At 39.3% G+C, this 27,093-nt stretch overlaps 1 protein-coding gene across 2 annotated transcripts in view; it reads right to left on the bottom strand.

Annotated features, from left to right (window-relative positions):
- slc26a5 (solute carrier family 26 member 5) overlaps window positions 1-27,093 on the bottom strand; it is a 100,302-nt gene that overhangs the window by 30,521 nt on the left and 42,688 nt on the right. For both annotated transcript variants that reach the window (XM_051923748.1, XM_051923751.1), the window contains exons 8-10: window positions 8,470-8,552; window positions 3,163-3,310; window positions 1,215-1,328 (exon numbers count right to left, since the gene is read on the bottom strand). In XM_051923748.1, the coding sequence (XP_051779708.1) occupies window positions 1,215-1,328; window positions 3,163-3,310; window positions 8,470-8,552 (345 nt within the window). The remainder of the gene's footprint in view (window positions 1-1,214; window positions 1,329-3,162; window positions 3,311-8,469; window positions 8,553-27,093) is intronic.

Below are 27,093 nucleotides of genomic sequence, written 5' to 3'. Positions count from 1 at the left end.
TTTAAAGGTTGAATCAAAATGATTAAATAGACACATTTCCCGGTCTTTGTTATCCTTCTTAAGCCCCTTAAGGTCCTTCTTAAGCTCATTTATGGCTGTGGAGGTGGCAGTCGTCAGTGTTGCGATCATCTCTTTCAGTTCGGACAGGTCGCTTTGGCTTTCGTGCTCCGCGGGTGGAATTGCCGCTCCTATTACAGCCGATGCTTTGGGCTCGCAAGGAGTACATGAGAGCACGTACTGCAGGGCCTTTTCTAGTTTCAATCGATCTTCTTCTGAAATCAGCGATCCATCGTGACCTGCATCACTTGCAAATTCGCTCCCACTTTCGCTCTAGAATGGAGACGATGCGGTGGAGCGAGGTCCTAGCAAGTCTGCGCATTCGTCTGCCAGTTCCAGGTCAGTCTCCGAGAGGCCGTACCTCGCACTTGGGCTTGATGTCTGTCAACACTTTGATGTAGTTTTAAATTTCTTTTCTGGTTCTTTCTGACATCTTCTCTTGTTACTCATGTTTATATACTGTAGTGGAAGCTCCTCGGGTCGGGTAAATACAGGATATCTCTAAATAATAAGAAATACGTGAGAAAATAAAGCCACTGCTAACGGAGCTCCGCTTCAGATGTCCATCTCCTGTAACGGACGAGACCAACTCTGACCGGTTTGCTTTTTTGAGCAAGAAGTATCAACTATGACTCAAACCAGGCATTACTGTGATAAAGGGGAACCTAGACCTGATAACTACGGAAGCTTCTTGCCAAGTAAAGGTAAGGGATATAGGGCTAAGATACTCCCTAGAGACTGACTGAAGAAGGTCAAAATACATTTAAGGTTAATACCAGGACTGGAACTTTCAAAAGACTGAGACTGTTATCTGTTTAACTTTTTTGTTTTGGATTGATTTATAGTGATTTCATTAAAAAATCATTATGTCAGAATGAGAAATCAGTGGTAACTGATTTGTATTTATGTTATTTATGTTGTTTAAGCACCCTAGTGGCCACACAATACAATTCCCTTTTATTCCCATTTTATTCCCTAAAATGCATAGTAAATAAAGACTGTTTTGCAATTTTCAAATAATTAGCAAAACCACTTTTTCTTATACTCTACACTGCCTCCAAGTAAAGTTTATATTCATACAGTATCTATTCAAAGAAATATGCACTTCTGTCATTTACTTCAACAATCCACATCATTTAACTTAGTCTGTAAAATACCTGTGTTTTCCCTCCTGTGCTTTCTTGGACTAAGCTTCTGGACATTGAACACGTGACTGCAAATGTATGGAAAAATGATCCTGCACAATTGCACAAACCTAAAGCAATGAGCTCCTGGAACAGGATGGGGAAAAAATAATTGGTATAAAATCAGAACATATTTACAAACATGCAAAGTTAATTAAACTAAATATCATTATGCTGCCATAAATAAATTAGGTTTTTAAGAATAAGAATTACAATAACAACACCACTAGAATAATTATTAAAATTTTTACACTACATGCAAAGTTAATGAAAACTAAATAGCTTTATGCTGCCATAAATATAGTAAATTAGGTTTTCAAGAATAAGAATTACAATAACAAATAACAACACCACTAGAATAATTATTAAAAATTTTACACTAAAGTCTATAGCAGTTGCCACTTCATGATTTAGCAGTTTAAAAGTGAAATGGAAAATAAAAAAAATATTATCATAAAACACTGGTAATTAACATACAACTGATATACAGTGCATCCGGAAAGTATTCACAGCGCATCACTTTTTCCACATTTTGTTATATTACAGCCTTATTCCAAAATGGATTAAATTCATTTTTTTCCTCAGAATTCTACACACAACACCCCATAATGACAACGTGAAAAAAGTTTACTTGAGGTTTTTGCAAATTTATTAAAAATAAAAAAACTGAGAAATCACATGTACATAAGTATTCACAGCCTTTGCTCAATACTTTGTCGATGCACCTTTGGCAGCAATTACAGCCCCAAGTCTTTTTGAATATGATGCCACAAGCTTGGCACACCTATCCTTGGCCAGTTTCACCCATTCCTCTTTGCAGCACCTCTCTAGCTCCATCAGGTTGGATGGGAAGCGTCAGTGCACAGCCATTTTAAGATCTCTCCAGAGATGTTCAATCGGATTCAAGTCTGCGCTCTGGCTGGCCACTCTACCATACAGGCCTGATTGGTGGATTGCTGCAGAGATGGTTGTCCTTCTGTAAGGTTCTCCTCTCTCCACAGAGGACCTCTGGAGCTCTGACAGAGTGACCATTGGGTTCTTGGTCACCTACCTGACTATAGCCCTTCTCCCCCGATCGCTCAGTTTAGATGGCCAGCCAGCTCTAGGAAGAGTCTTGGTGGTTTCGAAATTCTTCCGCTTATGGATGATGGAGGCCACTGTGCTCATTGGGACCTTCAAAGCAGCAGAAATTTTTCTGTAACCTTCCCCAGATTTGTGCCTCGAGACAATCCTGTCTCGGAGGTCTACAGACAATTCCTTTGACTTCATGCTTGGTTTGTGCTCTGACATGAACTGTCAACTGTGGGACCTTATATAGACAGGTGTGTGCCTTTTCAAATCATGTCCAATCAACTGAATTTACCACAGATGGACTCCAATTAAGCTGCAGAAACATCTCAAGGATGATCAGGGGAAACGGGATGCACCTGAGCTCAATTTTGAGCTTCATGGCAAAGGCTGTGAATACTTATGTACATGTGCTTGGTCAATTTTTTTATTTTTAATAAATTTGCAAAAATCTCAAGTAAACTTTTTTCACGTTGTCATTATGGGGCGTTGTGTGTAGAATTCTGAGGGAAAAAATTAATTTAATCCATTTTGGAATAAGGCTGTAACATAACAAAAGGTGGAAAAAGTGATGCGCTGTGAATACTTTCCGGATGCACTGTAGGGATACCCAACTCAAAATAAAAATGAGTCACATCATGGGGATTAACAAGCATTAAAGATAACAGTCAAATTTAACTGTTGTGGAACAAACATCTTTAACCAAAATGATAACATTTCACTAAACCATAAAAGGTGTGGTTTCTGATGTTTTAAAGAATACATACATAGAAGTTTTCAAATGACAGACCAAAAATTATTATTGATTACTTAATTAAAATCTGCTTAACAAAATAGCCAAACACATAGTTACCTGATTGCCACTAACTTTGTATCCATGTTTGATAGCAAAAATTTTTGCCATGGATATTGACATTGAAAATCCTACAATTGCAATAGCAACAGAATCCATAAGCAAAGAAGAGATTAAGCCAAAATCTGGTAGAGCTGGAGGAAGCAACCTGAAAAACATTTTTTTTTTTAATTATAGTGCAATATTATAAACAAGAATTTCATGAACAAATCTGATTAGGCATAACAATTTCCATGTAAGGTAATACTAAGACAAAAAAAAACATTTTCTTTGATTAGTATTGTTTTTATTTTTTAACTTTCAGTTGGATTGGAGCAAACCACAGCCTCACTGCCAACATTGCTTTCCCTAGAATATGTTGTTCTGCTTGCTAATGAAGCATTTTGTAGTAAAACTGACAGAAGTATCTGACTTTATAATGAAATTTAGGAGAAGACTACTAATATACTGCCAAAATGAGATATAAATTTTAATCCATATTAATAGTTTCATCTTCAATTATTCTTGTTCAGTTACAAGAGATGTAATCTATAACTTCTTCAACCTCATAAAGGCTATATCCATACTGAGTATGTGCACTTATGTGGACTGCACTGAGCCTTTTCTGAACCACAACAGAACTTCAGCAAAGTTTACTGTAACATCAAGCTTACAAAATAAAAGAAAAGGTTCTTTGAAATGTTAATAAACAAATTTGGACAACTCACTACTTTAACTTGCAGCTCAAAGTATGTCATTATTGATATTTTATTAGTCACCTGAGTGTTAATAAAACTTAAGCCAAACAAGAGCAGCACAAAGGTGTCAACACATGATGGCAGCCAAAAAAACCCACTGATACTTATTGTATCTTATATACATTCATCCAAATCCCATAAAGTCTGAGTACATGGCATAATTCAGCCCTACACAGACTATCACTCAGTACATACTGTATACAGACATTCAGTTTTGGGATACTGGTTACCTCAGGCCTTTAGAATGTATGAGAACATCAGAGTACCCAAAAGGGAGATGGAACTCTTCTACCTCACTTTTCTTTCTCATCTGATTGTTTCACATTTTATTTATGACCAGCTTATAGAAAGGAAGAGAAGAATGTACCAGTTTGCATTAGAAATACCAAAATTCACAATACTGTTTTGATAGCAAGGTACATCATGGGGAGGAGGGCAACCTAGGAATTCTGAAAATGTAATGTAAACTGGTGCAAAGGCTGTGTCAAGGATTTATTATGTGTGCAAATGATTTAAAAACAATCACCTTTCTGTACCATATGAACACACATTTAGTTATTAAAAACAGATGTTAGCAATGCAATTCCTTTTAAAACAAAATACACCAACCGTTGACCAACTATGCAAAAGCTGTTCAGTTTCTAAGTGCCCTGAAGCAAAGCTGTTGTCACTCCATAAAAACTACATTCTGTTTCTAGGCAATTATAGTGACAAAGCAAGTGGCAGTGGGGCTACAGCTTCACATCAACTTTAAAATGGATTTAGCAGTACTGCTTGACAAGCCAGGATAGAATAACAAAAAGGTGTTCTCTAATGCAAAGATAGGGCATTTTATCACTGCAGTTAATAAAGCTTGACAGTAATCAGGCTTTGTAAATTATAATCATGAAACCATGTAAGGGTAAAGGCATTTTAGGTAAGTTCAGAAAAGCCAGCATGTGAACCCAGGAAAGGAAGCTAATGGGCACAATTTCCTCAGTTTAAGACCTAGTATAATTCCAGGGAGTCTGAGAAGATTTTCCAAGAATATGGATTTAGGTTCTTTTTCATACATGACTTTGACCAGTGTGCACATGTGTTTTAAGTTTTACTGTAATTTCAACAAGATTTCTAAACTGTGATTTCAATTTTTGACCAAATGCTTGCACTAAAGAATCTATATATATAATTCACTAAACCGTCGACAAGTAAGACACCCATGGCACACGCAGGACGGAGCCACGGCCACCAACTCTAAGACCATTGGATACGACGACAACTCGCAGAGCCACGCCCACCAACTCGGATGCGACGACTCAGAAAACATAGCGTCATTTATGTTCGTCTGTGCTAGAGTCCACATGCACCTCTGAGTCACGTTGACTTTTCAGAGGCATGTTTCTCGCGGATGTGAATCACTGTATGCAGCGTCTAAAATAGTTTGCGAGGGGTATCCCATGGGATCCTCAAAACAATCCTTTAAAACTGTGGTTAAAACACAATGAAGGAAGCAGTCTTTAAACACCAATAAGCCCTGTGCCTCTTTTTCATTAGCGTCTCACCTGCTTCACCGATGCAGGCCCTGCAACAGTCGAGACGCTCTCTCAGCAGCTGACCTTCTCCGTGCCTCACACCACTACTGTCAGTCGCCTGATTAAAAATGGCCTTTTGAAGGGGAGCTATGGACCCGCTATACCACAGGAACACCTGTGACATTGCCTTTGAGCCTGCTCTCACTCACTCTAACGTACCAGCTTTCTCTCTCTCTCCTCACTTGCTCGCACACTGCACAGGGGAGAAACGCCCACAGCACAACTCCACCCAGAAACCGTTTCAGCCACACTTCCACTCCCCTCGCTATGCTGTGAGCGCTGTGATTATTTATTTAAAAATGGCCTTTTGAAGGGGAGCTGTGGACCCGCTATACCACAGGAACACCTGTGACATTGACTTCACATTGTTTTCCTTTTATTTCTGATCCCGTCGAGCAGATCAGACACCCAGGCAAACAACACTGAATAATCAATAGCTGCAACTACTTTGCCCGCCCCAGCTCCTCACCTGAGTCGGTTTCGTCTGTGTTCAGCAGTTTTTCCTAAACTCAGTCCTGGTGAACCCCTGTGGCTGCAGGGTTTTGTTCCAACCGGATTCCTAATCATTAATGCCGGTGAAACTCATCCGGGATAAGTCGTTTTTCAAACGCAGCCGTGTAGTAGATTAGTCTAGCTGGATGTAATAATCCGAGATGAATGCGCGCGCCCGCGCTGAGTGAGAAGCCAATGTATATTGAGTCTAGAAAACATGATCAGCAAGTCTTTGATAGGCTGCAACAAAATGATGAAAGTACGGTCGCATTTTTTTCACACAAGCTGTGTGGGTGGGTGGGTGTTACTTAGTTAGTTAGTTAATTAGTTACTCGAAGGATTTCAAGATTTAATATGCACAAGCGGTAACACAGCCACACCAGAAGAGACGGCTGGCAAAAAGTGGCCAACAAATTAAACTTGTGTGCGCTGAAAGCAGCGTTACGGATTTTGCAAATGTTCATTTTTTTCCCCCTGCTTAAAAAAACATTAAAAAAGCGGCGTGATTATGCGGTGTATACTACGCCGTGGGTTGGTATGCAGCGTGTAAAACAGTTTGTTTGTCGCGGATAATTTGCCTTTTACTTTTACACAAAGACAATTTCCTGTTAGATTGGCCTTTGCGATGACAATTAACAAGGCACAGGGCTAAACTTTCAAAAAAATATGCATGTATCTGCCAAAACCAGTTTTCAGTCACGGACAGTTATATGTTGCTCTCTCCAGAGTTCCATCTTTTCATTCACTTACTGTTGTATCCTCAAACCCACCCGTTTTAGACAACTGTGTCTTTCCGGAAGTGTAGTGGTGTATGCCTGCAGGAACACGTGTAGCGAGCGAGCGAGAGAGAGAGAGAGCGAGTGACACACACACACACAGGCACGTGAGAGAGAGAGGGCTGGACGCATAAGAATAATAATACTTCATTACATTGATATACCGGTGTTTTCAGTATTCACAGCGCTATCCACACAGGGAGGAACCGGGAAGCGAACCCAAAATCTTCCAGTCTCCTTACTGCAAAGCAGCAACACTACCACTGCGCTACAAGGCACAGAAGGCAAATAAAGAATGCACCGGGCTCGATTTTGTTTTCACTTCTGTTTACAGCGATCGTGTCATAGCGTGCATTATTGCAATGTTACTTTTCTTGGTGGCTTATTACATTACGGATGTTTCACATATTCATTTTTTTCCCTGTGCTTAAAAGACATTAAAAAAGTGTTTCTCAACTGTGACTCCGGAACAACTCAGTACGCAAGCTATATTAAGCGTCAACAACGAAGACTTGCTACACCTTAATGAACAAGTGCTGAAACTTATCCCTACCGATGAAGTAACTTTCACCAGCGTGGCCTCCATCGTCACAGACAATCCCACTTTCAGTCACAGACAATTGTATGTTGCTCTCTCCAGAGGTCCATCTTTTCATTCATTCACAGTGGTATCCTCAAACCCACCCCATTTGGACAACTGTGTCGTTCAGGAAGTGTTCACCCATCAATACATAATTATGCGGCGTATGCTACGCCGTGGGTTGGCTAGTAAAAATAAATAATGAATACTGAACCCTTGGCTATTATAAGTCCCTGGTAAGTAAAAATTGAAGTTAGATAATTCAGCTGTCAAATGAAAAGATTCACCAAGATCTACAGATAAAATTATACCAAATATTTTAACTGGGTGGTTATTTTAGTTCAACATGGCCTGTTTAACAGGGGTGAAAAGTGAATACTACTTAAGTTCATGTCAAATTACATATCAAGCTCAATCAGACTGTACATTTAAATCTATAATCAGGAAGTTAATGAAAACATTTTTGTTAGTCAATTACTGTATAGTCAGACCTGCAGGGCAGGGGCCATGTGGTCTGGAGCTTATTCCAGCAGTATAGGGCATAAGGCATGAAACTGCCCTAAACAGGATGCCAGCCAATTGCAGGGCCCATTTGTATATGTAGCTGCACTTGCTCTCATACTGGCACCAATTTACAATTAATCTAGTCTGTATATCTTTGAGTAAATGGGGGTGTGGGACATTCAGACTCCACAGAGGCAACATCTAGAATAGGGTTTGTGAAGATTCATGAAGCACAGGAACTAAGCAATACATTTAAAAACTATTATACATAATAGCAAAAGTTCCATACAGATTTATTTTTCATGTCAGACATTAAAAACAAGAACAATTAAATATATTCATACCCAGATAATTATAATATTAACACTAAAATTGAGTAAGTGAAAAGTTGTGTCTCTGTGCTTCTGTCAAAGGCAAATATACTTGCTCTGAAAAAAAGGAAAGGAATACTGGCACAATGCCACAAACCTGCTGATTACTTCCAAAATGCTGTGTCCTTAATTTTTTTTTCAGAATCACCATATTATTTAAATCTTTCACTCTTTTGTTATATCATCTTAAAGGCTAAGCAAACAATTGATCCATTAATAAAAAGTATTAACATTTTTAAAAGGAGGAATGATACCAAAAAACAATTATTTTCTCACCCAGTAGGTATATTTCCTACAATGTCAACTCCATAGGTATCAGACAGATTTAGACCATATGATGCACCTGTTGATATGATCACCTGTATCAAAAATAATATATATATATATATATATATATGTTATACCATGTGAAAAAAAAACATTTTTATGAAATACTTTTAATTCTGCATCAAAACTTACAAGCGGCTACTGCACATATTTTGAAAATAACAATAAATCAAAACATCTCTAGCAACAACATGCATACAGTATATCTCTAAAGTTTATAGCATCCATCCATCCATCCATCCATTCTCTTCCGCTTATCCGAGATCTGGTCGCGGGGGCAGCAGCTTGAGCAGAGATGCCCAGACTTCCCTCTCCCTGGCCACTTCTACTAGCTCTTCTGGGGAAATACCGAGGCGTTCCCAAGGGCAGCCGAGAGACAGTCCCTCCAGCGTGTCCTGGGTCTTCCCCGGGGCCTCCTCCCAGTTAGACGTGCCCGTAAAACCTCACCAGGGAGGCATCCTGATCAGATGCCCAAGCCACCTCATCCGACTCGCTCTACTCTGAGCTCCTCCCGGATGACCGAGCTTCTCATCCTATCTTTAAGGGAAAGCCCAGACACCCTGCGGAGGAAACTAATTTCAGCTGCTTGTATTTGTGATCTCGTTCTTTTGGCCACTACCCATAGCTCATGACCATAGGTGAGGGTAGGAACGTAGATCAACTGGTAAATTGAGAGCTTTGCCTTTCGGCTCAGCTCCTTTTTCACTACGAAGACCGATGCAGAGCCCGTATCACTGCAGATGCCGCACCTATCCGCCTGTTGATCTCCCGCTCTATTCTTCCTTCACTCGTGAACAAGACCCTGAGATACTTGAACTCCTCCACTTGGGGCAGGATCTCGCTCCCAATCCTGAGAGGGCACTCCACCCTTTTCCGGCTGAGAACCATGGTCTCGGATTTGGAGGTGCTGATTCCCATCCCAGCCGCTTCACACTTGGCTGCGAACCGATCCAGAGAGAGCTGAAGATCACGGCCTCACGAAGCAAACAGGACAACATCATCTGCAAAAAGCAGTGACCCAATCCTGAGCCCACCAAACCAGACCCCCTCAACGCCCTGGCTGCAACTAGAAATTCTGTCCATAAAAGTTATGAACAGAATCGGTGACAAAGGGCAGCCCTGGCGGAGTCCAACTCTCACTGGAAATGGGTTCAACTTACTGCCGGCAATGCGGACCAAGCTCTGACACCAGTTGTATAGGGACCAAACAGCCCTTATCAGGGGGGTCCGGTACCCCATACTCCCGGAGCACCCTCCACAGGATTCCCCAAGGGACACGGTCGAACACCTTTTCCAAGTCCACAAGACATGTCATTGCCAGCAAAGGGTTTTCAACCAATTATTAGAAATTAACATTTTATTTCCAGTTATTTAATTTGTCCAATTACAGTGGAACCTCGGTTCACGACCATAATTGTTCCAAAACTCTAGTCCGTAAACCGAGTTGGTCGTGAACCGAAGCAATTTCTCCCATAGGATTGTATGTAAATACAATTAATCCGTTCCAGACCGTACGAACTGTATGTATATATATATATATTTTTTAGTTTTTAAGCACAAATTCAGTTAATTATACCATAGAATGCACAGTGTAATGGTAAAATAAATGTAAAAACATTGAATAACACTGAGAAAACCTTTAACAACAGAGAAAACTAACACTGCTATAGTGCTAGGAGCCGCTCGCTAAAAACACTTTTTTTAATGAGTTTTAAGCACAGGGGAAAGATGAACATTTGAAAAATCCGTAATTTAATAAACCACCAAGAAAAGTAACATTGCAACAATGCAGGCTACGAACCGATCACTGTAAATAGAACTGAAAACAAAAACAAGCCTTCTCTACCTTATGCGTCCCTCGCTTTTGCGAGCCTGAAGCGCCTGTGTGTCTCTCTAGCGCGCTCCTGTGTGTGTGCGCACCTCTCTCTCCCGCACCTGTGTGTGTGTGCGTGCGTCTCTCTTTTGCGAGCCTGGAGCGCCTGTGTGTTTGTCTCTCTAGAGCGCTCCTGTGTCTGTGTGCACGGCTCTCTCTATCTCACACTGCCTGTGTGTGTGCCTCTGTCTCTCGTGCTGCCTCTCTCTCCTGCTGCCTCTGTGTGTGTGTGTGTGTGTGTGTGCGTGTTTGTGTGTCGCTCCCTCGCTCTCTCTCTTGCTTGCTGCACAGGAAATGCACAGAGAGAGACTGAACATGTACAAACCGAAAGGGAACCTGGCTTGTTCGTATACCGAGTGTGTGGTCGTGAAACCGAGGCAAAAGTTTGGCGAACTTTTTGGTCGTAAACCAAGTTGTACGTGTACCGAGGACATTTGTGAACCGAGGTTCCACTGTACTTTTGAGCCCCTGAAATGGAGATTGTGTTAACAAAATGCTTTAATTGCCTCACATTTTTATGCAATCGTTTTGTTCACCCCACTGAATTAAAGCCGAAAGTCTGCACTTCAACTGCATATGAGTTGTTTCATTTAAAATTCATTGTGGTAATGTACAGAACCAAAATTAGAAAAAAGTTGTCTTTGTCCAAATATTTATGGACCTAACTGTATACAAGCTACACAAAATTCTTTACCTGTTTGAGACAATAGTATTTCTTTTCTTCATTGCATCAAGCCCACTCACAAGTTGATTATGTTTTCATAAATAATAACCTGATATTCTAACTTTAGTCTTGCGGTTTTGCTGCTTTGTTTCTAACCACCCACCACTTGTACTCTAGTTTAGGATTTTAAATAGCACAATAACAATTTCAAACCACTGACTCATCCCTTTATTATTAGCAGATGAAGAATTTGTTTCCAAAAGAAATTTTTTTTTGCTTCTTCCGAGATATCAGCCAGAAGACTTGGGAAAACATTCAAAGCATACCTAGAACAACAAATCATTTCTTATGTATTTTTACATGAAACACCAGCCAGTTGATACCCCGCTAAAACTTGATCGTCAAATATGGAAATCCTCCTACGACTGAGTTTCCATAAGAGAAATGGAGCAGCTGATACTTGGGTCAAGAGTCTCCAATTATGCCAATAAGAATATGGCCCATTTCAATTACATAGGAAGCCCGAATGCAACTGCAGAAACTGAACATAGAGAAATAAGTAACGTATTTAAGAAACACTTAAGAAAAGTGTTTTACATATATAAAACTTGAAATCCAACTGCTTGGTGCACCAAAGGATGGATAGCCCTCAGAGACTTTCTAAGATTTAAGATGCAATCACATGTTCACACAGCACAAAAACTATAGGAGCAGATGGATATCTAACATAATTTTTAGTGATGCTCTGACTGATCAGCTGCTGAGTAAATAATGATTTTCTCTCAAATAACAGGACTTACCAAACTGATCAATCTAAAAAACATTTTAGGCTGGGCTATTCTAACCATAATGGTAACCCAGTAATTGTGCTCCTCTAGGCAAAGTATTACTGTACATGAAGAAATGCATATATAGCTTAAAAAGAAGGGAACAACATAGAGTATAGGAGAAAAAAAAATGAAATATTGGAGAAATAGGTTATAAATGAGGAATTATCCAGTGGGGTGGCACGGCGGCGCAGTGGGTAGTGCTGCTGCTTCGCAGTTGGGAGATCTGGGGACCTGGGTTCGATTCCCGGGTCCTCCCTGCGTGGAGTTTGCATGTTCTCCCCGTGTCTGCGTGGGTTTCCTCCGGGCGCTCCGGTTTCCTCCCACATTCCAAAGAGATGCAGGTTAGGTGATTGGCGATTCTAAATTGGCACTAGTGTGTGCTTGGTGTGTGGGTGTGTTTGTGTGTGTCCTGCGGTGGGTTGGCACCCTGCCCGGGATTGTTTCCTGCCTTGTGCCCTGTGTTGGCTGGGATTGGCTCCAGCAGACCCCCGTGACCCTGTGTTCGGATTCAGCGGGTTGGAAAATGGATGGATGGATGAATTATCCAGTGCATGGAGAGAAAGGGCAGAGGAACGTGTTGTCTAGATGAACTTGGATTGGAAGAAAAGAGCCTCACATCTGACTAAAAAAATGAACACCAATTAAGATATGTGTCGTCTAGAAAAATCAAATAAGCTGCCCTAATGAGTTCAGTACTTTTCTTTTTGTTCTTTAGTTTAAAAAAATGCTCTTTGTAAAAGGCTCTTTAATTGTAAACTTGTTAAGCCATTTAGCCTTATATCTTCTTAGTATGCACCTTATGAACATTTGATCAGAATTGTGGGTGGAAATTCAAGGCAAGCATTACATCTATACCTCTACGGAGGAAGCAGAAAAAGAGTTAAGAAAACTGATCCTGAAACTTTTTTGAAATATGATTGTGAGTCGTATCCTGTCATGGCATGGCAAAGAAGATCTTACCAACTGTTTGATAGACTTGCAATGATACTGGTACTGTAGTTATACATCCTTTTCCCCTCTTGGCCACTTTTTAGTTTATGCTTTAATTACAATTATATGTGTATATGCATGTATGTGTGGAAGAATTTTTTTTTTTCAACTTCTAAAGTAGACTGTTCAATATGGTTTATTGTTATTGTTATTATTGTATTAGGGTTTACTATGCTTATCCAGGGCCACTTTTTAACACCTTTGCCTGGGTTTACTATCTTACTATCTCAAGATGAAGATTATATTTTTATGCTTATAGTAATTGGACTGTATTGGCAATAGATATCTCAATTTTATTACTCATACGCCACTGCTGGGGAGGGGCTTGTTTTATTTTGTACGTCAGTCAGAGGTCTGGGACTTTGTGAAGTGTGGTCCAGCCTCAAGTGGGGAGGCAAAATGTGGGGGTGGGTGGACTGGGGGGAAGAGAAAGAGAGCAAAGAGAGAAAGAGAGCAAACTACCTCTAATTCTATCCCATTAATCCTTATAAGTGCCAACGTAACAATTGGCTTCATGGCGATAACTCCTGGGAAAATTGGAAAGTATGGTCAAAGCTGTCTTATTTTCAGTTAAGACTACAAAATGACAACAAAAGTTCAGAAGCAATGTCCTCCAGGACCAGACAGCTAACTTTGTGAGCTGGAATGTTAAAGGCCTGAATCATGAATTAAGCAGAAAGAAAGTATTCTCTCACCTAACAGGTCTAAACCGCTAAAATAGTATTTTTTACAGGAGACTCACTTATTAAGCAAAGATTAGTTTTGGGCTGCACAAAGACTGGACTGGCCAAATGTTCCATTCCAGCTTTATAAAGAAAACTAGAGGTGTGGGAATTCTTTATACATAGAACAGTCTCATTTGTAGTATCAGATGTAGTATCTGATCCTGAAGGGAGATATGTGATTGTCATAGGTAATTTATTTAACTGTAAAGTGATTTTGATAAATATTTATGCACCCAATGTCGATTATAGGGAATTCATGCAAAATGTATTTGCATCTAGTTCAAATGTGAACACTCATTAAAATTATTAATGGCTGGGGACTTTGTGTTTTATATCCAGACCTAGATAGGTCTCCTGCCACAGGGGCGATGACATCTAACACTGCAAAGACAATTACACAGTTTGTAAATGACCACAACTTATCAGACCCCTAGAGATTTCAAAACCCAAACTCAAGAGCATATTCCTTCTACTCACCAGTGCATCATTGCTACTCAAAAATTGATTATTTCTTTGTAGATAACAATTTCTTGCCTACGATTAAATCTTGTAAGTACAACACTATTGTTATTTAAGACCATGTCCCTTTGATTTTAGAGCTAAAATCATTATGCCTTACATACTCATCTTGTAGACTGCGTCTTAATCCACTTTTATTAGCAGACGAGAATTGTAGAGAATTTATAATTATCAATATTTTTTTTTTTTTTTTTTTTTTTTTTTATAGAGACAAATACATCCTCAGAGGTTTCTGCAGGAACAAGGGGGGCTCCGCCCCCTGCTTGCTTCGCCTCGCCTACCCCCGGCATTGGGTATCCTGAAATTCATTAGTCGAGCTCGTTCGTCTTGGAGCCGTGCCCCGCTCTGCTTGTGGCATTTCAGACGCGCGTTGTAGGCGCCTGCGTTCATTGATTTTATCCAGCCGGGCTCGTGTTTGTATATCCGTCAGTCAAGCTCATTTGTCTTGAACCCGTGCCTGCTTTGCTTCCGCAGTTTCAGACGCGCATTGTAGGCGCCTGCGTTCATTGATCTTATCTAGGTGGGCTCATGTTTGTATCGTTGATCTGTATTGTGTTTGAATTCGGTGTAAAGCGTTCAGCGGTTTGTACAATCCCAAGCAGCACATCACTCCTAACTTCACCCCGCAGTAGTGCCACTCACAATATGGCGGTGACGCCTGTGCCCTTCGTACTCTCTTTGTGGATCTGTGGGCCGCCGTAGCCTGTTCCGTTTGAATCTGGGCTGCAGCGCAGAATCCTCTTTTTGGTGTGGCTGTGTCGGTAGTCGTTAGCTATGGGCGCCTTGTTGCTTCATTTCTCATTCACGTCAGTTGAGCTGTTCCGTTTTTGGGTCTTGAGTCCTTCGTTCGTGGTGGATATGACTTCGATTGCGGTTTATGAGACGTGTGCTGTACGCACCTGCGCAGTACGTCTCATGGTCCCATTGCCGTGTACCTGCGTCCATGCCATCCGGTTTAGTTAGTAAACCTGCGTCCATGCCATCCGGTTTACCATTCTCGGTTAGTAATATGGATACTCTGGAAAACCCTGAAGGCCTTCTTAAGAGGACAGATTATCTCATATCTTTCCCACAGAACAAATTGGAAACCAAGAAGGTATCAGAGCTAATCAGCGAAATTAGTAGAATAGATCAAGAACATGCCAGGTGTTCCAAGTGAGGCATTGAATTCAGAACTCAACCTCTTAATAACTAAAGAAACTGAACAACTCATATTTAAATCAAGACATCATTATTATGAACATGGAGAGAAAGCTAATAAGATCTTAGCTCAACAAATCCACAAGCAACACAAACGGACACAAAATTATTGACCATAAAAATATAATGCACACATTTACAGACTATTATAAATCCTTATATTCTACCGAGTTTAAAGAAGACAAGATACAATCTAATGCATTTCTGGATGCATTACAGGTACCACAAATAGATACTTTTAGTGCAGAAGAATTAGATAAACCTCTGGCATTATCAGAATTACTATATGCGATAAACTCACTTCGGTGTGGGAAAAGCAGCAGGCCCTAATGGCTACCCTGCCAAATTTTTTAAGAAATTCTCAACTCAGCTAGCTTCCCTTCTATTAGCAACATTTACAGAAGCTAGAGAGGGAGTGGAGTCACTTCTTGCTAACCAATCTCTCTCTCTTCATTCTTCCTAGGGCACTAAGCGGAAGCGGAAGCAGGACAATGGCCGACAGTTAGATGAATCGCGTTGCCGTCGTCGTAGAAGAACTCCAGGCACTCGACAAACAGATTCAGAAACTCCTGTCCAGACTAAGATACCTTAGGGATCTGAAGGTTCGGCTGCTGATAAACCGTCCTCGCCATCTGTAATCGGCGTAACATCAACCCCGCGTTGTGCCGCTCAAGTGAACTTCACCCCCGCGCCTCGTAGGAGCGACACCGATGAAGACCTCAGCATATTTCAGCTATGCAGGCGGGGGTTCAAGGCCAGAACAACTCCATCGGCAAGGGCGAGCATCTCGACTCAGAACCGGTTCGACCCTCTTCGCGTTCCCCAGTTTGCCTTCAGCCCCCTGGTGATGTAATAGTGGTAGGTGATTCTATTCTTAGAAAACTCAATATCGCATGCCCTAATCGAAAATCGTTTTGTTTCTTGTTTCCCTGTGCTCGTGTCCGAGATGTGATGAGACGTGCACTGGCAATCTACAAGAAGCACAAGAATAGGGGCAGTTGGAGCGATTGTTTTACATGCCGGCGTGAACAACATAAGGCACTGACAGTCGGAAATCCTCAAGGCCCGACTTCGCAGCACTAATTAAAGACACGAAGGAGAGGACCCCATCGGCAAAGATCTTCATTTTGTGTCCACTACCTCTCGTCAGACAATCAAACGAGTACTACAGTCGTCTGCTAGGATTAAACAACTGGCTGCAGGGCTTCTGCAATGAATTAAGACATCGGATTCATCAACAACTGGACCGTCTTTTGGGAAAGACCCGCGTTTCTTCAAGCGAGATGGCCTGCATGCCGAACAGTTTCGGCGCCCCGGGTCCTCTCCGAAAACATACTGTATCTAAGGTAATTCGTTTATCTTAACTATCTATCTCTACCCTTAACCCCTTCCGAAATGCTACTGCTGTGCTAGGACATGATAATTGCTTATTAAAATCTTCTGTAAAAGTGCACAACATTAATACTATAATAACCTTAATACTATAATAACCAATCTCAATGCACGTAGAAAACCTAGGCAATATGGCATAAACACCAATAATTTAATTAAAATTACTACTTTAGATGAACAATGTATTAAAACTATAAAAACAGACTATAGATTAAACAAAAAATACACACAGAGCGGCGCTAATAAAAATAACTTAGTTCCTGTTCCAAATATCAATAATGCACATAGTATTCATCTCTGCCCCTCTGAAACATTAAATAAAGCTCTAACATTTAATAGTGCCATAACTAATAAGATGTTTTTTATCAACGATCTTATTAGTGATAGAAAAATAGATTTTTTGCACTAAGTGAAACGTGACTTAGCTCAGATGGCGCAGCTGTTTTAATCGAATCTGCGCCTCCAGATTACAGTTTTACTCTTACGGATCGCCAAGGAAAGAAAGGCGGTGGCTTGGCAAACATTTACTCAAGCCGTCAAAGATGTCAATTTTAGTAAATTCAAGTCCTTTGAGTATCTCGCCATTGTTATTCATGGAGATTCTCACGTTCTAGTATTATCCGTGTATAGACCTCCTAAATTCAACGCGTCTTTCTTTGAGGAATTTTCTGACTTAATGTCAATTTTAATTACGAACTATGACACACTCTTAATAGTCGGAGACTTTAATTTTCATATAGATAATCAGTGTGACCAAAAAGTAAAAGAATTTATGAACCTCCTGGACTCTTTTGATTTGAGACAGCTTGTTAATCAGCCTACACATAAAGCAGGTCATACATTAGACTTAGTGATTACTAAAGGACTAAAAATTGATGTAAAGCAGGTCATTGATATTGGTCTATCAGACCATTTTCTTCTACTTTTTAATATAGAAATAATGATAGAAAACACTCCATGAGAAGCATATTGTTAAAAACGCTTCTTTGACTCATCAGCAGCCTTAAAACTTACAAACGATTCTAAGCAATCAGTCCGTTTATAGTGTCAACTATAATAGCAAGGATAATGTAAATAATAAGGTGGAAAGATTTAATACTAAAGTGAGAGCTGCTGTTGACATAGTTGCACCTGTAAAGGACAGTTAAAAAATCTTCTAGCATTGTTATACCATGGAAGACCCAAAGAGTGTCTGATTTAAAGAGAGCATGCCGTAGAGCCGAGTATAAATGGAGGAAGACTTAACTAACTATCCACTATGAAATATTAAAAGTTAAAATAACAGAATACAATAACACAGTCCGTCTTGAGAGGCGCTGCTATTTCTCTAAGATTATAAATAACAATGCTAGTAATCCCAGAGTCTTATTCTCGACGATTGATCGTCTGCTAAACCTAGGATAGATTTACCTGATTTACATAAAATAATTTCTCAACTGAAACCCTCCACCTGCGTCCTTGACCCAATACCAACAAATTTTTTCAACGAAGTATCGGGCGTGCTAATTGATAATGTTCTTGACATAGTAAATTCGTCATTAGATACGGGGGTCTTCCCAGACTGTCTTAAGACTGCTGTAGTTAAACCCCTACTTAAGAAAAATAATCTCGACCCCTCTGCTCTTGAAAATTTTAGACCCATCTCCAACCTGCCTTTCTTAAGTAAAATTCTAGAGAAGGCAGTCATTATGCAGTTAAATGACCACCTCAATAAACATGCTATTCTTGATAAATTTCAGTCAGGTTTTAGAACAAATCACAGCACAGAAACTGCACTCATTAAAGTAGTAAATGACTTGTGGGTAAATGCAGACAGAGGCCATTTATCTGTTCTCATCCTCTTAGATCTGAGTGCCACATTTAACACCATTGATCACAATATTCTTAGAAATCGCCTTAGTCAATGGGTGGGCCTCTCTGGCAGTGTCTAAAATTGGTTTGAATCCTACCTGGCAGGGAGAAAATTCTTTGTTAGTTCTGGTAATTACAACTCAAAGACTCATGATATCCTATATGGTGTCCACAAGGCTCTATCCTGGGTCCGCTGCTTTTCTCAATCTACAATGCTTCCGTTAGGTCAGATTATCTCAGGGCACAATGTGAGCTACCACAGCTATGCTGATGACACACAGCTGTATTTACCAATAGCTCCTGATGACCCCAAATTCTCTTGATTCACTAACACAATGTCTGACTTGTATTTCAGAATGGAATGAATAGTAACTTTCTCAAGCTAAATAAAGAGAAAACTGAAATCTTAGTGATTGGCAAAAATGGATACAATGAGGCTATTAGAAATAAACTGGATGCATTAGGATTAAACGTCAAGACGGAGGTAAGAAAGCTTAGGGGTAACTGTTGACTGTAATCTGAATTTTAAATCGCATATTAATCAGATCACTAGGACAGCATTTTTTCACTTAGGAAACATAGCAAAAGTTAGACCTCTTATATCATTGAAAGATGCTGAGAAATTAGTTCACGCTTTTGTTTTCAGTCGGCTAGATTACTGTAACACAATCCTCTCAGGAATACCCAAAAAAGACATAAATCGTTTGCAACTAGTGCAGAATGCAGCTGCTAGAATCCTAACCAGGAAAAGAAAATCTGAGCACATTTCTCCAGTTTTGATGTCACTACAACACTGGTTACCTGTGTCATTCAGGATTGACTTTAAAATTCTGTTTATGGTTTATAAAGCCTTAAATAATCTCACCCCATCTTATATATTGGAATGTCTGACATCTTATATTCCAAATCGTAACCTCAGATCCTCAACTGAGTGTCTCCTTAGAATTCCAAGAGCAAAACTTAAAAGAAGTGGTGAGGCGGCCTTCTGCTGTTATGCACCTAAAATCTGGAATAGCCTGCCAATAGGAATTCGCCAGGCTAATACAGTGGAGCACTTTAAAAAAAAACTGCTGAAAACACATTATTTTAACATGGTCTTCTCATAACTTCACTGTAATTTAATCCTGATACTCTGTATATCCAATTCATTATAATAACTATTCATGGTGGCTCTAAAATCTGTACTAACCGCTACTCTCTCTTCTGTTTCCTTTTCCGGTGTCCTTTTGGTGGTGGCTTGTGCCACCACCATCTACTCAAAGCACCGTGATGTTCCAACAGTAATGGATTAAAAGCCAGAAGTCTGCATGACCATCATCACCAAGTCCTTCCGTGAGAACCCTAAAAACAAAGAGGACTATTTAATTTATGTTATGTAGAATGCCCAGAGGGGACTGGGCGGTTTCGTGGCCTGGAACCCCTGAAGATTTTATTTTTTTTCCTCCAGCTGTCTGGAGTTTTTTTTTTTTGTTTTTTCTTTCCCCCCTGGCCATCGGACCTTACTCTTTTCTATGTTTAATTAATGTTGTCTTATTTTAATTTCTTATTTTGTCTTTATTTTTCTTTTCTTCATTATGTAACGCACTTTGAGCTACTTTCTGCATGAAAATGTGCTATAATAATTAATGTTGCTGTTGTTGTTGTAGAAAAAATAAAATTCTACCACAAACTTTTCGCCAAGCAATAATTACTGTCTTTCCTAAACAAAATTAGGACTTATTACAATGTGCATCATACAGACCAATTTTACCTCTGAATAATGACGTTAAGATACTTTCCGAAGTCCTAGCTAGAAGGATGGAGAAAAGTGCTGCCTTCGATAATATCACAAGTCCAAACTGGATTTATTAAAGGCAGACACTTAGCTTCCAATCTTTGACACCTGTTTAATGTAATATATTCACCCACAAAGTCAAACACTCCAGAGATATTATTATCGTTAGATGTAGAAAAAACATTTGATATGGTCGAATGGAACTACCTTTCACTACATTGGAGAAATTTGGGTTTGGCCCGAACATCTGTGCATAGATCAAACTACTGTATACCAATCCGGAATCTTCAGTTTGTATTAACACCAGTAATTCAGAATACTTTAAGCTAGAATGTAGTACCAGACAAGGATGCCCCTTGTCACCGCTGCTTTTTACAATCACCATTGAGCCACTGGCAATTCACTATCGAAATGCTTATCAGATAAAGGGGATTATCAGAGAAGGACTGGAACACAAAGTTTCTCTATATGCAGATGATATGGTACTGTATATATCAGATCCACAAAATACTGTGCCTGCAGTCCTAACAGCACTAATAGAATTTCAAAAGATTTCTGGTCTCAGTATCAATTTGAATAAAAATGTGCTTTTCCCAGTGAATTCTCAAGCAAATAATATTAGATTGGACACCTTCCCCTTTATCATCAGAGATCAGTTTAAATACCTAGGGGTAAACATCACAAGTAAACATAAAGCTCTTTATCAACAAAATTTTGCCATCTGCGTGGAAAAAAGTAAGCAAGACTTGCATAGATGGTCAACCCTTCATCTCACTTTAGCTGGAAAAATTAACATTGTTAAGATGAATATCCTTCCTAAGCTTCTCTTTTTATTTCAAAACATTCAAATATACATTGATAGATCTTTTTTTAAGAAATTAGATTCAAACATAACCTCATTTATTTGGAATTCAAAACATCCATGTATCCAAAGGGTGACCCTACAAAGACATAAGGCGGAAGGCGGCATAGCTCTACCTAATTTTCAATTTTATTACTGGGCAGTAAATATACAAACTATAAAAACCTGGACATTGACACAAATAGATGAACATAACAGGCTTGGTCCACAATAGAAATAAAATCCTGCAGTACTTCTTTATATTCCTTCCTTTGCACCCCAATAAATACAAGTTATCGCCAATATACTAACAACCCAATTGTGCTTCACTCACTCAGAATATGGAACCAATGTAGGAAGTATTTTAAGATAAGATAAGCTTTTATCTGTGGCACCTCTGCATGAGAACCACCTTTTTCCACCTTCTCAAGCATAAGCAGTGTTTAATGTCTGGAAAACATTTGGGATTAAATCGCTTAGGGATCTGTACATAAACAACGTCTTTGCATCCTACAAACAATTACACTCCAAATTTAACTTCCCAGCAACACATTTCCAGCCTCACTGGGCAACATGTTTTGGGCATGCAGCAAATTAACATCATTCTGGACCAAAATCTTTAAATGCGTTTCTTTAAATCCATGGCTTGTTGCTGCTCTCATTGTGTAATAGCAAAAATTTCCAAAATTGTTGATATTCTTTTTTCTAAGAGCAATGTATAAATGTTTTGGGGACCTGAGTTGATCAACGTTCCTGACACATTCATCTTCCTTTATTTTGTATCTTATTATTGTTTGGCTGCTAATAAAGAACAAAAGAATTGTGGGTTTAAATTAAAACATAAAAAAATGTTTTATGGAAAAGTTTTACAAGTAAAAACAAAAACTAAATACCTTTAAGTAATTTTATTTATTTTAGTAAAATGTTTTACTAGCTATTCATTGAATAATACCACAGCAAGATAAAATATTGTAGGCTTACCATAAAATGACCAGCAAATAAAAACGCATCCTGTGGTCTACAGTTTATTTTAATTGGAAAATACCAAGGGTACCAGTTTAACATGGGCATGAAGCATACACATGGATGGCTATACAAAAACAGCGTAAAAATTGGTATCAAAACTGGGTATTAAGTTAAGTCCACAAAAGTATTAAAAATTAGTAGAGGTCCACAAACCTATACCTGTTTGGTTAGTAATAGAAAGGAAATTGTTATACATTTTAACTGTATGCTCTGCTCTGTACTCTAATCAACAATAATTATTGTTTGTTTACTAGCAACCGTGGGTTCTCAATTAAATGAGGTAATGCAGAGAACCTCCTATCCATGATAAATCACCTATTTCAGCCTTATTCTTTGCAGTATGCAATCAAAGGATTGTGACATTTTTTTACAACGTATTTGCATCTTTTGAACTCTCAACTTCCAAACTGAATCTTCCAGCAACAATATTCAAATATGAAATGTTAAAAAATATTCTGCTCTCATCTTTACCTATATCTGTCCCCCAAGGTGATACTGGCTAGTGTGAAAATTTCACAAAAGGAATGAAATTCAGTATTTCATAAAAATACACTCCAGGTCAATATACAGAACACCAAGCAGGCTCAAATTCAAATAAAAATTGTTCATTTTTCATTGATTACACATATCTCATTTGAAATGGTCTAAAATATACCTAGACAAGACCCAACCTATGAGCGATGTCTTCAAGCACCTGCATGGGGTAGGTTACTGATACATGTTTTGGGAAGCCCTACACTTAAATTCATTATTTCTCAGATAGACTTGCATTTGAAAACACTCCAAATTCCCTAACAACAATATTTAGGGTAATATCAGATGGAATTAAAGTGTCCTGTGAAAGATTTGTTGTTAATTTCTACCCCACACTACTTGCATGAAGATTTTTTTTGCTTGGACTTCAGACTCTGAGGTTGCAAGTTCAGATCCCGCTACTGACAATGTGTGACCATGAGCAAGTCACTTGACCTGCCTGTGTTCCAACTAAAGAAAATAACAAATGTAACCAATTCTATCATAAATGTTGTACATTGCCTTGTATAAAGGCATAATCCAAATAAGTTAATGTTAACTAGAAGAATTATAATTCGCCCTCTCTAACATATCCAATAGAATCTGATGTCATTATGACGTCATTTAGGGGCCTGTGGCTGGAGATAGAAGTGACATAGGTCTGGATGGCCCGACTTCTGTCTGAAGTGAAAGTGATGTGCAAGTTTAACATCCTCAAACACCATTTCTTCTTTGTTATTAGGTTTCATTGTCCAGCCTTTTCTAGAACGCGCGTCTACAAAATATTAATTCACCAATTTCATAAGGTATGCTTGTAGTGAAAAGTAAAGGTATGCTTTAAATTCTAACATCGTCTGAGAGCACTATTGAGCTCTGATCTTATGTGTACATGGTCGTGTTTCACAGAAATATGGGAATGACACTTTTTTTTTAGGTTTTGCTGCTCAGTCATCTGTAGAAAGCATGAACACCGTTCTTTTTTTAATTAGTTTAGTTACAGCATTTAACGATCATTAATAGAACACTTTATTATTTTTAGTTTTAAAATGTAACTGCATCTGAAAGAACTATTATAGTATGTGCATTAAATGGTTGCATCATCTCCACGAAATGATGGCAATATATTTAACATAACAGTAATACAGTACACGAAAAGGCCATTGATTTTTATTATTAGGCTTCATTATAGCATTTGCCTATCTTCTGTAGGTCATGTGTTAAAAACATATTAAAATCGACAAATTTAACAAATTTCAAAGATGAAATGGGCCAACGGAAATATTACAGTTTACAGTATGTGTGGAAGGAAATGGCAGCATCCATACACAAGGAAAAAACATGCAAACTCCATGCAGGGAACACTCAGGCTTGAACTCCGGTCCATTTGTACATAGTAGCCGCTGCGCTACCACTGCCTACACCATGCTGTCCCAATTGAACACACACTGTATACTATAATACTGTAATTACATCAGACAATGTTATCCTTTGAACCTTACTTTATTAAGTTTGTTGACTTAACATGTTTGCAATACATACTGTAATCTACAAATGACCAGCAAATGCTGTAATGAAGTCCAATAATAAAAACAAATTGTGTACACAAATTTATTGTGATCATATTCTTGAGGTGATGCCACAATTTAAGTCACAAACTATAATAGTTAATTCATGCATTCTACAAACAATCTGCAAATGCTGCAGCTAAACCAGTTAAAATAAATAAATACAGTAATCCCTCCTCCATCGCGGGGGTTGCGTTCCAGAGCCACCCGCGAAATAAGAAAATCCGCGAAGTAGAAACCATATGTTTATATGGTTATTTTTATATTGTCCTGCTTGGGTCACAGATTTGCGCAGAAACACAGGAGGTTGTAGAGAGACAGGAACGTTATTCAAACACTGCAAACAAACATTTGTCTCTTTTTCAAAAGTTTAAACTGTGCTCCATGACAAGACAGAGATGACAGTTCCGTCTCACAATTAAAAGAATGCAAACATATCTTCCTCTTCAAAGGAGCAAACAAATCAATAGGGCTGTTTGCTTTTAAGTATGCGAAGCACCGCGGCACAAAGCTGTTGAAGGCGGCAGCTCACACCCCCTCCGTCAGGAGCAGAGAGAGAGAGAGAGACAGATAAAAAAATCAATACGTGCCCTTCGTGCTTTTAAGTATGCGAAGCACCGTGCTGCATGTCGCTTCAGGAAGCAGCTGCACAGAAGGTAGCCAACGTGAAGATAATCTTTCAGCATTTTTAGATGAGCGTCCGTATCGTCTAGGTGTGCGAACAGCCCCCCTGCTCAATCCCCATACGTCAGGATCAGAGAAAGTCAGCGCAAGAGAAAGAGAAAAGTAAGCAATCTAGCTTCTCAGCCATCTGCCAATAGCGTCCCTTGTATGAAATCAACTGGGCAAACCAACTGAGGAAGCATGTACCAGAAATTAAAAGACCCATTGTCCGCAGAAATCCGCGAACCAGCAAAAAATCTGCGATATATATTTAAATATGCTTACATATAAAATCCGCGATAGAGTGAAGCCGCGAAAGGCAAAGCGCGATATAGCGAGGGATCACTGTAAATAAAAAGAAAGGGATGTAACAAAACCAAATAATAAAAAACAAATGCCATTTAAGGGCACTTAACATCAACATCACTATCACTATCATTTTTAACATGGAAGACAAACTTTCCAAACCCACGTTAATTTTACCCCAAGCCAAAGTGGTCTGCCACTGGAGGTCTGCAACCAGACCCTTCTCAACATATTAGGAAAGTGATGTCTTGTACAGTATTAGCTCAAATTGGAAAAAATCGAATCATCTCTATGAATATCTGTTCAGAACCTTTTCAGACCTCAATGTAGTCCTTGACACTAGAATTACCAAAGCCTACGAAAAAACTCGTAAATCCGGCCCACCTTCAATCCCTTTGCACCTCTCTGTCAGCGTCTTTTGTCTTGTAAATGTGTCAATAACCAGCAAGCAGCCTGCTGTCACATCCCCCCACTGCCACAGTTTTCTCAGCTCAAATTTGTTTACCTGCCTGTCCGTTGCTTAGAGTTGTATAGAGTGAGAAGTCAAGCAAAACGACATCTTTTATAAATACTATATTGTTATTTGGAACATATGCATTTCATGTGTGTTCAGTATCTACAACAATCTATGTAAACACATCTTTAAAACAGAAACATTTTCCATGTTTTAGTAATAATTGACAAAATGTACACATGAAGTGTATAATGTGTGATGCCTGAAGTCCAAATATCAAGTAAACACTTTCACAAAAGGTACAAATATAACAGAACAAGTGACTTATTTAATTTTATTTAGTCAGAACAATCTAGTTTTAGTGGGGGATAAATGCAGAGTTTCATGGATTGTTTGTGAAGCACACTATTGTACTTGCTATGTTAGTTTCATTTGTTTTGTTATAATGTTTTTATCTATACTAATAAAAGGCAAACCCCTCACTGACTCACTGACTGACTGACTGACTGATTGACTGACTGACTCATCACTAATTCTGCAACTTCCCGTGTAGGTGAAAGGCTGAAATTTGGCAGGCTGATTCCTTACAGCTTACTTACAAAAGTTAGGCAGGTTTCATTTCGAAATTCAACGCGTAATGGTCATAACTGGAACCTCTTTTTTCACAATATACTGTAATGGACGGCAGCTCGATGGCCGTGGGAGGAGGAGTTGAGTGTCACGTCATCACGCCTCCCACGTAATCACGTGAAAAGACTGTGAACGCAGTAGGGACAAATGAAGGAGGAACCGCAAACAGCGAAGAACAAAAAATTCATTAAACAATTGAGAAGGGAGCGAGTGAAGCATACAAGCATGTTCATAAGGGAAACAAAACACGGTGTAAAACGTAAGTTTAAATTAAGTTTATAGAAACGCTCCCGCTGCGGATTGCAATAACTTGAAAAGACTGTGAATGCAGTAGGGACAAATGAAGGAGGAGCCGCAAACAGCGAAGAACAAAAAATTCATTAAACAATTGAGAAGGGAGCGAGTGAAGCATACAAGCATGTTCATAAGGGAAACAAAGCACGGTGTAAAACGTAAGTTTAAATTAAGTTTATAGAAACGCTCCCGCTGCGGATTGCAATAACATATTCGCGAGATAGAAGTTTAATGAGAAGACACGAGGTATAAACGAACCACACGCCGTAGCGCAACGTTAGGGGCAACAGTTTCAACCATTCTATGATCTGCCTCTCGCAACTGAAAGACGGCACATGGCGGATGTTAGCCCACTTGCTGACCGCAACGTTAGGGGCTTCAACTCTGGCGCTGACGATATTCGATTCTCGAGAGGGGATGCAGTGAGTGTGTATGCCCGATGAGCCCAGAATTAAGGAGAAAC

This window comes from Erpetoichthys calabaricus, chromosome 1 (genome assembly GCF_900747795.2).
Source record: "Erpetoichthys calabaricus chromosome 1, fErpCal1.3, whole genome shotgun sequence".
NCBI classification, from domain to species: Eukaryota; Metazoa; Chordata; class Cladistia; order Polypteriformes; family Polypteridae; genus Erpetoichthys; species Erpetoichthys calabaricus.
The sequence above is the reverse complement of the archived record's forward strand: the minus strand, read 5'-3'. Positions and strand labels throughout refer to the sequence as shown.